General features: G+C 41.5%; 1 protein-coding gene across 1 annotated transcript in view; it reads right to left on the bottom strand.

The window, feature by feature from the left end:
* TGFBR2 (transforming growth factor beta receptor 2) overlaps positions 1-17,450 on the bottom strand; it is a 56,560-nt gene extending 39,110 nt beyond the window's left edge. The window contains exons 1-2 of the mRNA XM_061465007.1: positions 17,322-17,450; positions 16,925-17,151 (exon numbers count right to left, since the gene is read on the bottom strand). Coding sequence (XP_061320991.1) covers positions 16,925-17,018 — 94 coding nt within the window. The 5' untranslated portion in view covers positions 17,019-17,151; positions 17,322-17,450. The remainder of the gene's footprint in view (positions 1-16,924; positions 17,152-17,321) is intronic.
* Positions 17,451-17,717: the final 267 nt, after the last annotated feature.

Genomic DNA, 17,717 nt, shown 5'->3' with positions numbered 1-17,717 from the left:
AACTGTATTCTTCAGGTATCAGAGCTGCTTACCCAAAGGCATACCTTTATTACTTACTAGCAGTCCTAAGTGCCTGTCTTGTGAGAGCTACTTAACACAAAGACAAATCTTGTCTCTTTTTTTAAGAGCATCCTCATTGGACAGGCTACAGATAGGAAGAAGGCAGAGAAGTTTTGAAGGCTATGTGACAGAGGAAGTGCCTGCATCTCCTCCTAAGCTTCTGGGCAGCAGAACACAATAGGATCTATAGTAGGGGCAAAGAGGTTACCTTCAAAAGTGTTACAAGCTTCCTGCTACACTGTATTCCCAAACCCTGCCATCCTTCCTATTGGGAACTGCAGTCATGGTACCTGGGATGGACAGAGTAGATGAGCCCACGGCTTACAGTTCTTCCTTCTCCCTTACAAAGATAACTGTCATGCTCACTCACCACTGTGACACCAGAGTGGGCAGCCACATGGCACACTGCGCAGAGGGAGCCCTGCCCTCTGCCCAACCACTGTGCACAACCTCTTCACAGACCGCTGCACAACCAAAGCCACACAGAAATCAAAAATAGCAACATACTTGCTTGGCTAAACACACAAATGATACTCTTACAGTACTTGTATTTAATATATGGCCTTGTCGTGTTTAACTTTTCGAACTCCTTCAAGTAACTGTATGCTGGCTTGGCATACACACACCACCACGTGAGTTTAACTGATTAAATGGGTGGAGGGTTTTACAGTTCTGCATGTGGATCTTTAAATCCTTTTAAAGGCGATTTATCTCAGTATAAGTTATATTAGGAACAAGTCTAGCCAGTGTCAGAATTGAGAATTACCCCACACAAAGTAGTTGTGATTTACTCAAGTACTTCTAAATCAACTATAAGCTCAAAAGGTGTGAATTCTGTATGTGGAAAAAGCTTTCATGTTACATGACTATATGCCTGCAGCATTTTCAGTAGGAACAAGGAAGGCTAGAGAGATGGCAGAAAAACATCTCTTCCAAGTGCAAAACGGCAATGATTTAAAGACCGATCTCTATGCTGGCACTATGCAGCAGCTCAGGTGGCAAAAAGCCAAATCCTTCTCCTGAAAGTACAGTTAACTCTTGCTACAGTTACACCCTTGCTAATGTATGTCCACTGGACTCTAGTGTATTCAAAAGAGCAGATTAAGTTAACTAAAATGTAAAGGAAACTGTGTAAATAGTACCTAAAAGCAGCTGCTGTGCCTTATGAAGAGTTAATACAGATAAGCAGATGTTTATTAATACTGTTTATTAACTCAGGAGAGTGGCAGGCACTTGCGAACCCTCTCTGGTCCCAGAGAACCACCTCCAGGAAAGATTATGAAATATGCTAGTCTGGAGAAATAATTTTGCTTGCTTTTTAAAGTACTGAAAGTGAAGCACAAACAGTAAGACTGACAACTCACAAAATCAGAAATACAAAGGTTCCCTTTGATACAGCTAGGCTGCTTGGAGAATCAGAAAATGCACCTTTGGGGGTGGCACTACAGAGCCTCCTTCACACTCACATACCTTTTCTGACATCTTATTCTCAATGCTGTTCCTTTCTGATGCAAGGAAACACATATTTTGAAAAGAACAATTGTCTGCTCCATGAAGAAGTCCTCAGATATATTTTAAGAAAGATTACTAATTTGGCTCTTAAGCACTGTGAACACAAAAGATCTTCCTTTTACCTTCCCTCTCTAGTGAGACCATACAGAAAATACCTACACAAACAGTTTCAGCTTGCAAAAAACCTCAGCAGTCTGGCTCCCCTGCTCTGATTATTTTTTTCACATCCCTCATTGCACCTTCTCCTCCCTCACAGTGGAGCCAGACCACACCTTACCCCCTCCCTCCCTCCCCCTCCAATAGGCCAGTTTGACTCGGAACAGTTCTCCAGTCTAGACGACCATCTGACTACGCAAACACAAAAAAGAATCTGGTATGAGGAGTGGGAACCCAGGGCTAGGGTAATGCTAAGCTGTGTATTTCCAAAGCAGGAGCGCTGCTGTGGCTAGAAAAAGTCTCTGTGGATCTGTGGCTGCAGTGACTTCTGAGGCAAGGTCAGGCTGCCCATGGCACCAGGGACATGTGGGACCTGCTGTCTGCTGCTGCCTCCAACCTGGGCACAGTCTGCTTTCAAATGCCACTTGCTCCGAGACAGATGTCACAGCCCTTCTATGAGAGGAAACAAGGGCTTTGCAGTTAGTCTTTTCCGCCAGGCATCATCACTGCAAGGGCAGATGGGACTTGCCTAGGACTCATCCATCCACACGTGTTACAACACTTAGGGGAGTACTCGAAAGACTGATGTTTCTCCCCAGAAATGCTTGCAGAGGCACCTCATGATGGGCCCATAGCTGTTTAAATCCACCATGAAAGTAGATGGCAAGTTATTTTGGCTTTGAAGTGTAGAATAAGTACTTTTGGTGTCTCAAGTCACTAACAACATTTATGGGAGTCATCTGAGATGACAGGTATTACTCTCTGTGACTGTTTCCCTCAGCAGTACACAGACCTAGCAGATGTCTCTGCTTCACAGGATGCTGAGAGTCAGAGCAGTCTTGTGCTTAGAATATGCTCTTTTAAAGAGAAAGGACTACATAAAAGGGACAGATGAAGATACCTGTGAAGCACAAATACCCTGTATCTGAAGTGAAACATCTGATTTTGTCACAGATCTGTAATGCGAACACAAAAATAAGATTTGGCCAGTCACCCCAATTCTGCTTTGTTTCAGGGGAAAAGCCTGACGAGTATTTACCTGAAACTACCACTAATCTGGGAAAATGCTCTGTGAACCCAGACAAAAGTCTTGCCAGAGTTTCACCTTTTGCTGAACTGTAATTACCATCTCTGATTTCAAAGGGCCTGATTCTGACTGCACTCCCTTTTTCAAAAACCGGAAGTAATACCCTGTGGAACCAAGGTACAAAACTTCAGTCAAAAAAACCAAGCCTACATAATGGAGCTGGGATTTAGAAAAATATATACTCAAAAGCAGTCTCAAAATGTAATACAGTAATCGTAACGGGCTGCATCTGTTCAAATACTGGTTTATGTGTCATGAAACAGAAGTTCCTCATCTTTTTCCATGCACAACTCCATATTGTGCCTCTGTACTGGACCCTTCACAAGTGCACCTTTTGTGTCAACTGCTGGAGCAAGTTCAAGTTAGGGGTGATTTTTGCCTCTGACCTGGACCCGCACGTTCTTTAAGAATGACCTCAACAACCTATAGAGCCAGGATTGGAAGTGACTGAGCAAAATGGCTTCAGCCACAGCGCTTAAGACCACCTTAAGCAAGGATGTGCTCTGCGTGGGGAGCTTCTATCTTGCATGATAGATAACTGTATGTGTTTACGCTGGCTGGTACAGAACCAAACCAGAATTTCCATGGTATTTTATAGCACACTAGTAAGTATGGGGAGAAGCTGTGTGCACACAAAGGCTCACAGCTGCCCAATCAAAATAAGCATTTAAATGGATTAACCAGACAACTGTGCTTTCAAACTTGCAACTGTTATACAGTTATATGATTCAGAGGTATTTATAAATACTTGTTTTTCCAGATAAATAGGCAGTATTAGCTGCATTTTTTAAAGTGTACTCACTGCCACTATCCCTCCTTCCCTTCCATAAACAAACAATCAAGGAAACAAAATAAAAACAAGGATGTATTTAGGGTGCAAAATTCATAGTCACAATGTAAGACTTGGGAATTTTGGTTTAAACTTAATATGAAAAGACAACTTACTAACATAAGGAGCACAAAAGACCTATTTTTTCTTAGATTTCTGAAGACCGCTGAAAGTGAGAAATATTTGAGAGATCTGGAATTTAAGATAAGGATTGTCCTCTAACCAAAGGATGCTCCTCCTATGGTACTAGTTCACAATATAATTTACAGATTCTGGTAAAACAGAATGCTATGCAATGTCTTTCTCTAGATCGAAATATAACCATCTTTCCTAGCCTATTTGAAAAAGTGTTTCCAAATAAGAATTCTCATTTAACAAGTCCACATCCTTAACACACACAGAGGCTTCTCTGTCAGTCACTGATGGGCAAACATGTTTATGCGGAAGCTCTGTTCAGAGCTCCTTTTTACTGTGAGAAGCCATTTTCCTCCAGGAAAATGTTTACAAACCATTCTATCCCCACACAGCAAGTTTTGAATGACAGATTTGGGAAAATAGTATGAAAAAGAAATTACTCTCTTTCATAATCCATCAGCTCAGCCAAAATAGTAAATCAGAGGAAAGTTAGACTCAAATGTAATCCCTTGGGAGTAGAATCATTTTGAATGGATTTAGGGAAAAATACACATCCTTCTCAAATTCTGTAGCTCGGATGGTTATATTTGTCTCTGTCAAGTTACATGCATAGAAGCAGAATAACAGAATTTAATACCCTGGGGATATGTTCTCTTGATAGATGCATCTAACTTCCACAACCGCTAATGGGAATTATATACTGAGTATTGAGAAAAGGGCACATGTATAAAAATGCACATTTCTAATGATATTCAAGCTTAGGAAAACTTTCTTTTGCTGATTTATGTTGCAGAAATCCTACTGCTGAGGCATGCTGTTTGAAAATTATCAGATTTCTTGCTTAAGAAGTATATCAACAAAGCTGTACCTCCTTTATCTGTGAAAGCTAACTTTGCTAACATATCCCCCCAATATTAGCTGTTCTTTTTAATTAACTTGCAAATAACCCCCTCCAGTTACCTTTGAGACTATGAATCACTAGCTGGCAATACCATCAAGCTGAAAGAAAGGAAAGAGTAATCAGCACTTTCATTTCTATTTGAGGCTGAAATTTTACTAGGCTTAAAGGAAAATAAAAGCCATGGGTGAAACCTGTCTGTTCTGAAATAAATAGGTGTTTCACCCTTAAACACGTCCCTTGAAATTTCATTGAAAGGTCCTTATGTTTGCCATAAGTTCTAAATCATGAGTGAAGGATTCATCTACTATACTATGAAACCGAGTATTGTAAGGACATGTGTGTACATGCATGTGTGCATGGTACAGCAGGTAAGCCCCCACGTTAAAAAAAATTAGACACTAAAAAATCTGCATGTAAGAATGCAACAATTCTCACTCCATATGACAATCTATTACTCACTGCTTGCAGCAGCCAGCCCCCAGCAGGGTTGCCATTACAAAATAAAGTGACATTCCTACATTAGCTGCAGCTTAGTGGAGAGGAACTCACCGGTTTAAAATGTTTAGCCTACCTGCCTGAAGAAGTATGAGATACAGCAGGCTCTTACATTTTGTTTAAGATGAGGCAGAACAAAATTGTAAGTGTGAAATGTACACATAGAGTTGGAGTTTTAGGGGTTTCCCTTCCCAGTTATTCTAGTTATAGTCAGTGTTTCTGTAAACCCACTATTTCAGTGCTCAAACTATATCTTAAATCATTCTCAAGACCATAATCTTTCACCAGCACTCTGACAGCATCTATACTTACAAGCTTGTTTAGAAGAAACATTGCAAAGAAAAAACTAAGTGTCTATGAAACAATTACATCTATTGAAAGGATTGTTTCAGGGAGAAAGCTGAGAAGAGATAAGACAGAAACACAAGATCAAGCACACGAAGCAGCAGCTCGGAAGCAAACCTTCCATTGCCTTTTAATTTTCATCTGAATTAAAATTCATTCAATTACTTCAACATTTTTTTTTCTAACAACTGAGAACTATGAAAAGCAAAATATGATGACACTTCATAAAATTTTAAATGTTGCAGTTAATTTCTGGACACAGCATAAGATTTCTCATCCTGCTACCACAGGACAAAAAATATTTACTGTCACATGTATTAGTTAATAAGGATAAGATCTTCAGCAGATGCTAACCTGTGATTTCTGAGTGCTGCTATGTTGAATTATACTAACTGATGTTTAACAGTTCACTTCAAATAATTAGTGGTTTGCTTCTAGCATCTGCTACCCACTTTCACCCATGCGAAGGCCAATATGTTTCTGAATTCAAACCACCAGCAGGTATGTGCCTGAAAATCATACTGTAAGTCACCAGAACAAAAAAGCAAATTTAGGGGAAATGCAAGTTGGCCGAATGGTGAGTAATATATACATAGACAACTGAGGGGAGAGTTAGGCCTTAAATGGTCATATCAAGCAAGCTACCAAAGCTTCTTTGTGCCTTAACCATTCCCTGGTAGCTCCTAGCACACAGCCTCTTAACCTGAGAAAAACAGGGGAGAAAAAAATGCTAATTGCATCTTATTGAACTTGGCAGGGCATTTAAGGCTGACAAGAATTTCTGGTTGTTCTGAGGGCTTTAATCCAGATTTTATGTTGAGAAATAACAGCAGTTATGATTGTCTTTGAATCTCAGTTTCCCAGTCACAATAGACGAGTGTTGAAACAATCTCTGTTCATTTCCCACAAGTTCTATAACTGTCTATAGAAACTGTAATTAACACATCAATGCATTAAATTTTTGCCACATGTTAAGCAGAACTAGTTGAAGCTGTGGAAATTCTAATACAAATAACTGCATTGAAGTTTAATGGTGGCATCAAAAAGACAATGGATGAAATAGTGGGGAGCTGGAGATCTGGGTTTGGGTCTCCAGAGACTGAGCCCAAGCTTCTCACTTCCTAACGCAACGCTTTAACCATAGGTCAAGATGCAAAAGCTGTTGTCAGTTACAAGTCACCAACAAGTCTTGCCTCCTCCTCCTCCCCCCATGTAAAAGAATGAGCCTCTAACCCCTTCTAACACGTACAGGAGAAGCTTCCCTGCCTAACACAGGTACTTTGAAATCCTCCTTCTAGGGTCAAGTGCCTATTTTTTAAACAATTCAAAATCTACATGGGATATGCCTGAGTCCTCATTCTGAATCTTCTGTTCCTGGATTTTGGTGATTTAATTTGAATCACATTTTTATCTTCCTTTATACACAATAAAGGCAGGAGATGTGCATATAGGAAGCTCCAGGCTCCGTGTTGCACTAACAGTCACAGTATCAGTGTGGCCTCAGAGTACGAACAGCAAAACCCCCCAGACAGGCAGAAACCTCAAGGCAAAAGTCTAAAAATGTGAGATGAAAGAAGTTTGTGAGAAAGGAGTTGATGGAGAAAGGAAAACAAAGATGAAGAAACACTTTTTTGGTTGTATTCTCTTTTCCAGAAGAGTTCATCAATCTTTTCCTGCTGAATGTCTCCCTGTTTCTATTATCCAGATTCAAAGAGAGAGCAGATATGGCTTTAGTTACAACCAGCTAATGTGGTATTGCTGTTTATATGCAAACATGGGCTATGCCAATTTTGAAGGCCTGATGGCCTGGCACTGTCATACCAGATGAGAAGACTACAAATGCAATAAAAGGATCAGCTTCCCAGATTTTTGACTTAAGGCATTCCCTTGTGGTAAAGTTGGGTGAGGAAATGGAAGAACAGACTGAGAGGAAAAGGTGAAATTCAATAGCCCAGAAGCACATATTCCTGACCTAGTTACTTTGTGAAAGCTTCAACAAAGAGGCTTACGAAGTCATGACTATTACATGGACCTCTCTGATCTTTTCATGAGGATGAGAAATGGTTGTTTTCAGTTTAAAAAGGAAAAAAAAAATCTGTATGTAAAGTTTCTCTTTGTTGTGCTGTGAACTCCCTGGAGAGAGTATCAGTCACCCTGCAGGGGATGGAATAATGAATGAATCCATCAGGGAACAGCCTTTCTTCTCCTCTGACATGCTTCAGGAGACCACCCACACACGTCAACCCTTTCTCTGTAGAGTGTTGCCTTGAAAGCCCTGCACAGATTCAGCCAGCAAGGATCCTTCCTCTCAGAGCCCACCTCTGATGAGGTTTAGATGCTCTCAGGCTGAGGAATGACGTGACCATGGGCCTCCCAATTTCTGGGCAAAGGCTCCAGCCACTGTAGGAATAGAGGGCAACGTAACCGTGAAAATCAGTAATGGGAACTGTGGGGAGGTTGAAGTTATACAGCAGGGCAGCTGGCCAACTGCCACAGCACAGTCACTGTGCTGTGTGGTCATATATCTCCTTGTATGCAGGAGACAAATGAGAAGGGTAATTGCTGCATGCTTGAGAGCAGAACCAGTCAAATGAAGGATCAACCACCACCTGCATATGACAGCACTTCTCTTGAAATCTTCATGCGTTCCTGATCGCAAATTGACAAATTTGTGCTGTTCAGAACCTCATTAAATTCTTCGCATTGGTGAAACACACAAAGATTTACTTCTTGATTCCTGAACTCTTTCTGTGAATTTCTCAAAAAGAATGGGACACCCTGGAGTCACTACGCAGTCACGTTACAGGAAAGCTTAAGATAGCTAGGGAGCTGAGGGCGCAGCATCCTGAGAGCAAGAAGCAACCAACTATCATGTGAACTCCAGAAGCGAGTCAGTACTGATCAGATGCTGAACTCCTACATGTGATTTTATTGTCTTTCTATCTTATCACTATTGATAACATAAAGAAAAAAAAGATACAGTCTTACTTATCTCTATTTCTACAATGCAGTGCATTTTAGGGTAAAAAGTTTTTTTAAAAAAGCCTATGTAATGTCTTGCTCAGGATAAAAGAGAAGTGTTACTCCATGTTAATTAGCAGCTTTATAGTGAGTTGAAGTAAAATAAACATGGTAGCTACAGACCTCCCTTTAGCAGTGGTCTGAAATTGCACTGTGGATACTGTCTAATGAAGGAATATTTTAAGAGACTAGGTAGTTGGAGATAAAAAAAAATTGAAGGGAAAAAGTGTAGTTACATCTATCATATTTCCCCAAGCATGCGCTTTAATGGGCAGAAGTTATTTACGCTCCTCTGGAGCACTCTAACTGCACAAGGTATGCTAAGACCTGATGTAACTATGACTTCAGATTTGCTCCAGCCATATAGCTTCCAAAGCATATGGATGTTGGTCAGGACAGCTAGGTAACACTAAGAACCGGGGAGCAGTCAACATGGTAAGAAAATACAGCTCTCTTTGAGCGCTAAGACCTTTCTTACACTGTTGCCTAAGCCATGCTATCCAAACCACTGCTGTTCTGAAGCTTTAGATGGTGAATTGTCAATAGCATCTGAGCTACTAATTAGACCTCAAGGATCAGACCAGATCAGCGTCTCAAGACACACAAGAATCCTGGACAGTTGCTTCTGCTTCCTTCCCTGGAAATAACCACAAGTGATAATCAACTAATCATCTGTGGTCTATTTCAAAGTTTACCCTTTTGTACAGCAACATTTAAAATGTGCTTATATTAGTTAGTGAGATGAAATCTACAAAATTACCACATTATCATCTAAAAGCCCCAGGCATCACCTAACCATGCCAACAGGTGATGTATATGCATGATGCACTTACTCTGTTCTGGGCTGCAGAATCCACAGCAGGATTAAAACCAGAAGGAGGTGGCTCACTTGCAATTCATGTCTAAAATATTTAGACCCAGGAGAACTACAGATTAACTCTTGGACAATCAATTGAACCCCCTTTTCTTTCTAAGCTAATAGAATGAGTACCAGTTCACTTATGACCCTTCTGGGTGAAATGTTAAACAAAATTAAAAACCATATCCACATACTAAGGAGGAGCTTGCCCCTTAGTCCTCATTTTCCACTCTCCACTTTGCTTCCTTACTATTTACACCAACATTAGCAGCTTATCGGTGATGAGGGAGCTTCAGTTTCCATACAGACTGGGATATGTACACAAGTGTTTTTGAAGGAAAGGCCTGGTCTCAATGAGAAATCATTATTCTTACTCATTTCTCTTTTCTTGGGACTATTTATCCCAAACCAGTTCGTCACCATACTTCCAAATTCTTCTCCTGTGATTCTTCCTGGGCAAAATCCTTAAGGATGCATTACAGAAGTATGGAAACATCTTTCTCTCAACTGCCTGAAATCTCTCCTACCTATCATTCTGAGGAGTTAAAAATACTGCAGTCATATTACTCCTGCTCCAAGAAAGAGAACTGTATCACTTTGGTTTCTGTAAGACTGGTATCCATCCATCCATCCATCCATCCATCCATCCATCCATCCATCCATCCATCCATCCATCCATCCATCCATCCATCCTTCTTTCTTTCTTTCTTTCTTCTTTCCCCCCAAGGGAATTACAGCCTCATAACATACAGTTGCCAATTATTTATTCTGTGGCCAGATTCTCAGCTGGTATAAATCAGGTCAGGTTCCTTGCCTTAAACCAAGTAAAGCTGATTTATGCCAGCTGATCATCTGGCCCTGCATGCATTCCACTTGCACAATGCTAGTTTTTAAAGAGGCCAATCGAAGTGCAGCAGGCATGGAAGAACACCTCTTGGGTCTTTACTTGGAAAATGTCCCTTTGAGGAGTAAGACTGTGAAGCCTTCCTGCTGCTCTCCAAGTATGTACTGTTCAGATTCACTTGCTTTTCTAACAGAAGGAAGCCTCTAAGCCCTGACAAAGCCATCGCAACCTTGGGTACATATGATAAATTTTCTAATGTCTTCTGCATAGAACAGTTTTTTAACTGAGTTTTAACACTGAATTAAATGAAGCCCATGGGTATACCAATGCAATATTTTGGAGGAACCGATGAACTGCACAGAGGACAGAGGCTATCTTTCAAAACTTGTATTAGTGGTGACTACAAACAAGCTGGAAAGAATGTGGTGTGACTTCCAAATAACTCGCTGAGCTTACAGCTTTGGCTGCTTGATACATCTTTCTTTTTTACCTTTAAACCCCAGAATTCTACTTACAGAGCAGGGCAACAGCTCGTTTGAGGCTGTGGGCTAAAGTCCTTGGGTGGAAACAGAAGACAGCTTTCTAATAGCTTCAATTCCAGATTAGTTTCAAAGGCACAATATTAACCCTATGTGTCACTGTAGTCATGTTATCTGCTGGGTTGTAAACTGAAAGATGCTTTAAGTGTGAGGAAATAGACTCCTCTATCTATTCCTGAAGTCCACTAGTGTTTGTCAAGTTTTTGCCAAAATACTACTCTGGGTGACTGGAGAACTGGAATCAGACTATCAGGACTGTTAATAATCAACATTGTGGTTCCTTTGCATGACAGCAATTTCTGAATACAGCTTATTATTAGGGTATGAAACAAAGATCAGCAGAAACCAGTCATTCAGGGCACTGTCATTCCCATCAAGCAAAGGGAAAACGAACACATGGCTACAGGTTGACCTAAAAATCACTATCAGCAAAATGCTTTTCCTGCCCCACAAAGTGATGTAACATTTCATACATTTTCATACTCCCAACCAGAGTGAAACCAAAATTATTTGAAGTGGTGGGTGTGAGGGTGTTTGTACATGCACAACAGCGGCAGCCCTCCAATATCCTGGGGAGAGTGGATAGGGGGAGCTCCAGATTCAAATGTGCATTCCACGAGTCAGACCAGGCACTTGATCCTGCCTTTCTACCACCCTCCACCACTGATTATTCTAGTTATTGATTAATGATGGTTTCTTTTTCTCTCTCTATCTTCCTACATCAGAAATTCCACTGTGGACTACAAAGGAAGGAAGAAAAAAAAAGTTTCCTGATGAAAGTTGAATGGAAACTGGTACATTTCCACAAATTGTTTCAGTTTTGACAAATCAGCATTTTCCCATGAAAAACAGTGTCAAAAACTCTCAACCAGCTCTAATTCTAACCAGATTAACTCGGGGATGAATGCCAGCAGGAAGTTCTTGCTAAATACCAGTTGTTTCAGTAAAGGAAAACTATTCCTTCTTTGGACGATCTTCCCAGAGGTGAAAAGGCTTTAAACCCATGTGAAATTAAAAAGGGGGCAGGTAGTTCCAGCTGTAGCAACCACAATGGCATTCAGAGCAAAAGAAAGGCAAGGAAATGGCATATTTAAGCAAAAATAAAAAAAAAAAAAAATGCACAAACATGGACAAATCAGCAACTAGTATGTCTCCTGCCACTGCCGATTTCACTGTTCCATAAAATCTGAAACAATTGCTAAACTTTGCAGCAATGCAAACAAACAGACATTAGGCTCAGAAATCCATATGGGCTGCAGGGCAGACCCCTCTAATTTAAATTCTACTTAAATCCCTAGAAGTTAATGGACACAAACGATTTGTGGATTAAGCAACTCCTGGTGAAATTTGTTAGTTCTAACTACTACTTTGGATGAGTTTTTCATCACTGGATGGTGTCTGAAGTAATTCGTGCTCTATACATATATTACCTTAAACATCTGTACACTAACTAAATCTATGTTTTCAGGCATTAGGATATAAATGGCTGTACTCAACCAATGCCGGTGCTGCTGCTCTGTCTTTATGCCAGAATGAAGTTGTGCTGTGAAAAATAAGTGTGGAAGATGAGTCATTGAGAACCCAATATTGCAAATATTTATCATTAACTATTGCTTACAGTGGCATACACATCAGTGGCATTTGCCACAATTACAATGCCCTGTCCCAGTATGTAAGCTCACTCTTTGCTGTAAAAGTAATCTATCTCCTGTACTAAGAGGTTTCTCCACTGTTTCTTACCACTCTTACCACTTCCACCTGCCAGTGAAGTTAAACTTCAAAAGGACTTATAAGTAGTCTGTCAAAACCAAGGCATATTCATTCTGACTTATTTTGGTCTATTTTAACCTTCCAAAATAAGAGTTCATGAAAAAGCATGAGTATTTTGTTGTAACCTTTTGTTTTATTCTTGATTACAAGTTTAAAAACCAGTTTCCAATATCCTATAGGGGGAAAAAAAAAAAAAAAAAAAAAAAGAAACAAAATCCCCTCTAACCACAACAAAATTTAAGGCTAAAGACCTATTAAGTAAACCAAAATCTCAGTGCTAAATCTCTTCAGGAGTTAAGGACTCAGCTAACTTTCTATTTCATAACAGGACTGGCTCTCAGTACTCCATGCTGGAAATCTCTTGTAACTCTCCATCTGCACTGACTGGTTGATACCTTAGTCCATTTTAACAAGTTTGCAATGCATTGGCAATACAAATTATCTGATGTCCCTAGGTTGTGCCTACCTGGTAATTTCCCCTGAGTCAAAGGGCCCCTATGTGGTGAAGGAGACACTGCACCACTGGTCCCCCACATGACTCAGGACATCTTTTTGTTCCTCTGCTCACCAGGTACCAGGGGCACTGTGGGGACCATGTGCAGACCAGAACTGTAACGACTCACATCTTTCCTACTGATCCCAGGACCACAGGGCCACAAAGATGGCTGGAAGCCCTGACTTTCACTGTGCCATCAATGCTCAATTGTAGCTGTGCCAGCCAGTGGGGAGGCTGCATGGATCACTTTCAGATCAAGCACTAGTGATAATATTTCATACCTAGCTGATACAAATCCACCCTGTTATGTAGTACCTAAGAAAGTAACAAATGGTCCCAACTAGTTGGTTTTCCTCATTCTTACTATACCATAAAGTGAGGCATAGGTCTTCTGAGGTTAGAGGAGTTAACAGCGATACAAAGTGAATGCTAGCAAAATGCTGTACCACAGACATACCTTACTGAGACAAAAAAGTTCCTATGCCATAAATGCAAAAATGTAAGCTTAAAAACATCCTGCAAAAGATATTTCCTGCATAGGAAACTCCAACAACTGGTGCTACAGTGATACAACCCTCTTTTTTTCTCCCCTCAAAAGACAAACCCCCATCCCTCAAAAGCAAACCATGAAGAATTTTCCTTCTGCTAAGAGCCTGACACAATCTTTTCTCCAGAAACCTTGTCACAATGACAACTTTGATCAGTTACCATTATAGCACACTACGTTTTTGAAACTGTCATCCCAGAAAGAAATATTTAATTTTAAAGCAATGCTTCTTGGCTAAATGTAGGTCATATAATAGTACTTATAAAATATAAGTGAAAAAATATTATGAATATGAAATCTGAATTATTCCATTGCCTTTTTTTGAAAATTACTTTAGAAACTGTTTCAGGAAATGTATATGCTATAACTCTGTGTAACTTTACTGATGCTAATGGAACTATATTCATCTGCAGCAGCTTAAGATCTAGCTTATCATTTTTTTATAGAAACCATTCCTAGATGGAATTCACCAGCTGAATGTTAATGCCAAGGAGATCAAAATAACAATTAAATAAATATGATTTTCAAAGTTTCAGGTATAAAAGGCTTGGAATTCAAGGATACCGCATAAATAGAAGAAATACAGTAATATCTCTGTTCTATTCCTACTTCCCTCCTGAAATAATTAGAAATTTGCCAGTTTTGATGGGGGCAGGAATTTTTGATTCAATTCTGTTACAAACATGTTCCACCATGTTATGAAGATATTTGTTCCCATACGTCCCTCCTGCAAATATCTGAAGCTCTAAATTTTGATTTTGTTACTATAAAATTCACTAAGATATGACTTTTAAAAAATAAGGAGACAATAATGCAAATAGAGTTTGGCTGAATGGAGAAATTAAGTTCCTGGTGTTCAGAAAAGAACTATTATTACACTGATCATTCCAAGGAACAAACTTCTGGTTTAATAACCCACATATTCACTTGGACACAACAGCATCAATTTCTTATGTGGACAACTGCCAGTTTGCATGCCATTGATTGATTAAACACTCAATACAGCATTCATAATCATTCCAGAAAAATCACACCTTGTCCCTTTACTCCATGGAAAAAAAAATGAATTACTTGTGTGTAGTACAGGATATGAGAACACATTTTTCAAAGTAGATCGTTCCTATTGGACCTGTTCATGAGTTTGTGGGTTTGTCCAGAATCTATATGGGAATGTGCCATGTCTAATATTTTGCTGTGAAGAATGTTAAAATGAAATTTTAGCTAGGCTTTTATTAACCTCTTCACCAACATAAGCCAGCTGTTTAGTTGGGAATTGAGACTGGTATCTCTACTGGTATATCTACTGCTTCCTTCTGATTGAACTGATGAGCTGTTGATTGTTACAAAGTATCTCTTTTTGTTTTGTTTTCCCCAAAATATTTGGCAGCTTTAGTTTTCATTTCAAAGCCAAATAAAACCAATACCCAAACCTCACAATTTCTGCCCCTACAGAACTGCTGTTTTCTGACCAACTCTTCTTGTTATACATGCAACAGAATCCTACCAGGATTATTAAAACAACTTTAGGAGTCACAGATTATCTGACAACAGGGCTACCCAGTTTTATCCTAGGGTGTAGATGAAGATCAGCATGAAAAACACTGAATTGTAAGCAATTCATGTAGTTTTTCCTCACTGGACCTATAACAAGAATGAAGAACAAACTCTTAAACTATGTTCATTTTTAAAATCTGCCTGTAGTTTGAGACTCTCTATACTAGTTGAGTGAAAAAAGAGCATAATAATAAATAACACCAGATTAACAAAAATGGACCTTTTTCATTTAAAGCTTTTTGTGATGGGAATCTGCAAAAAAAAAAAAATAGACTAGGATCAAAGTAAAAGCCATCACTACTTGAGTATATTAATAGGAAATAATACAAATAGATATCAAAATCAAGAAGAAGCTGCACACATCAAATTTAACATAATACTATTTTTAGACCATGGTGTCTTATTCTCAAACTGTTCTTTGTTATCTATCCTATGCTTCCATGAGAAACTTTGCAGGTATGTAAAATCTGTTGACTTCAACAGGATCATGAATGAAACATGAAGTTATTCATACTGCATAGACCTACTGGCAGTAGCTCAACACAAGCTATTCATTTTATGTTGTTATGTTCCAGCAGCAATTTTGAGATCATTATTGACCATGAACAAGGAAGAATCAGAGGGCACAGAGCAAAGTTTGTAGAAGCTCAGGTGTCTACACATCTTACCTGAAGATGAAAACTAGGCATGTGATGTCACAAGACATCTCAAAAATCTCAATTCTTCAAAATTATTGCAGGTGTAGTTTTGCTGCAATCTGATGTTCTCTTTTTAGGTTCACCAGTTGTGCTGCAACATGATTTAGGGCCTAACATCACAGTTACAGATGTTAGTTCACATATGTGGGTTAGTACTGGTAGGATGGAGATTGAAAGCTCCTCAGGGCAGGGACCTTATTTTTGCAGCAGCACTTTAAACTCTTAGTACCTTCCAGATTATCCTATGAAGAATACCACAAAACAGCCTCAAAAACATATTTAAAGAAGTCTTGGTAAAAACAGAATAAGGGATGTGAAGTGTCATTAAAAGTGAATCAAACAACATGAACACCAAGTGCTACACGAATGAATGCTACTTTCAGTTCAGCTGCTCACAATCATGGCTTAATTCCACTGCAGGCAGAAACTCTCATGTACAACAACTTTTTGGTGAGCAACTGCTGACCCGCACGGCAGCCAGCCCTGTGGCCTCGGCTCAAGCCATGGTGCCTCGGGTGCACTTTCTCGCCCTGCTCCCTGTGGGCGTGCAGGCAGAGCTGGTGCCCATTACAGAGGGCATCGCAAAACCTGTGCCGGGGGCTGGATCTTGCAACCGAAGCAGGCACCGGAGCGGGCGGGAAGCACGGGCCGAGGCCGGCCGGTTCCCCAGGGCCCGCCGCCCCCCCCCGGCACATGCTGCGGGTGGCCCCAGGTGAGGAGACGCAGCTGCAGGGCCGGGCAGCCGCTACCTCGGGGGCAGCAGCCAGCTTCCGAGCTACCCTCTCTGGGCTCCTCCGGCCGGACCAGACGCTGCTGCATTTCCTGTCGAATCCTCTGTGCTCTCCCCTCTTTCCTCCACGGAAGGACCCTCGGGTTCCCGGTCTTTCTTCCCCGCTTACTTTTCGAGCGGGGTTATAAACAAACACGCTCAACCCTCCCGAAACGTTTCCAGCCTCAAAACTTTCTTAGCAACCGCGTCTCCCCGCTGCTCCGCTGCCGACGCCTGCCTCTGGCCCCGGTACTGCCTCCGGCCCCAGCAACTGTCAAGCGGGAGCGCCGGCCCGGCGCGCACTTACCCCGAAGGAGAGCGGGGACCGAGCAGCCCATGAGGACGCAGAGGGAAAGGCGCAGCAGAAGCCGCCGCAGGATCCTCGGGAGACAGGGAGTCATCGCGGAACCGGATCGGCACGGGAGGGGGGCGCAGCGCCGGGCAGGCAGCGGGAGGCCGCGGCAGGGCTGGGAGCGGGCTGCGCGGCTCCGCGAATCGGGACCGCGGTGACTCACTGAACACGGCACTTCGGCGCTGCAGGGGAAACAGGAAATCTTAAACTTCGCAAACAGCTGGGCAGGACTTTCTTACTCTTACAGTAGTTCCTTCTCCCTCTTCCCACAGCCACCCCCTCCCCTGCACTCGCCCTTTTTCTTTCTTTCTTTCTTTCCTTTTTTATTTTATTATTTAACATGAAACCTCACCCAGTTTGGTGTCAATCATCTGCCAGAGGCCAGCCCCTCTCAGGTCCGGCTCTCCCCCTGCAAGCGCGCCAGGACCAGCCTCGACGTGCAGCCCGCAGCCCTGCTCCTGCGCCTCTCCTTGCCTCCCTCCCTTCCTCCGCCCTGAGACGAGGACCTGGCACAGCCGCAGCTTGCGCTGCCGGGCTCCGGAGTGGTTCCGTCGCTTGCGAGGGGTCTCAGGGTCCACGGAAAAATGTCAGCTAGAACGGTTCCTCCTCCTCGCCAGTTGACAAGGGCCCAGTCTTGCCATAAGGGGCATGGAGGCTCTTCCTTGCACCCGTATTCCCGACCTTACCGATGCTGCTGCAGCCTGTTTCCCCCTCTGCAGACGTAGTATCGAAAGATGGGCATAAGCCC

The sequence above is a fragment of the Pezoporus flaviventris genome, unplaced genomic scaffold (assembly GCF_033815535.1).
Source record: "Pezoporus flaviventris isolate CSIRO_AGI_PZ_B2104156 unplaced genomic scaffold, CSIRO_AGI_Pfla_v1 ptg000037l, whole genome shotgun sequence".
Lineage (NCBI taxonomy): Eukaryota > Metazoa > Chordata > Aves > Psittaciformes > Psittacidae > Pezoporus > Pezoporus flaviventris.
This window is presented reverse-complemented; position numbering and strand designations above follow the sequence as displayed.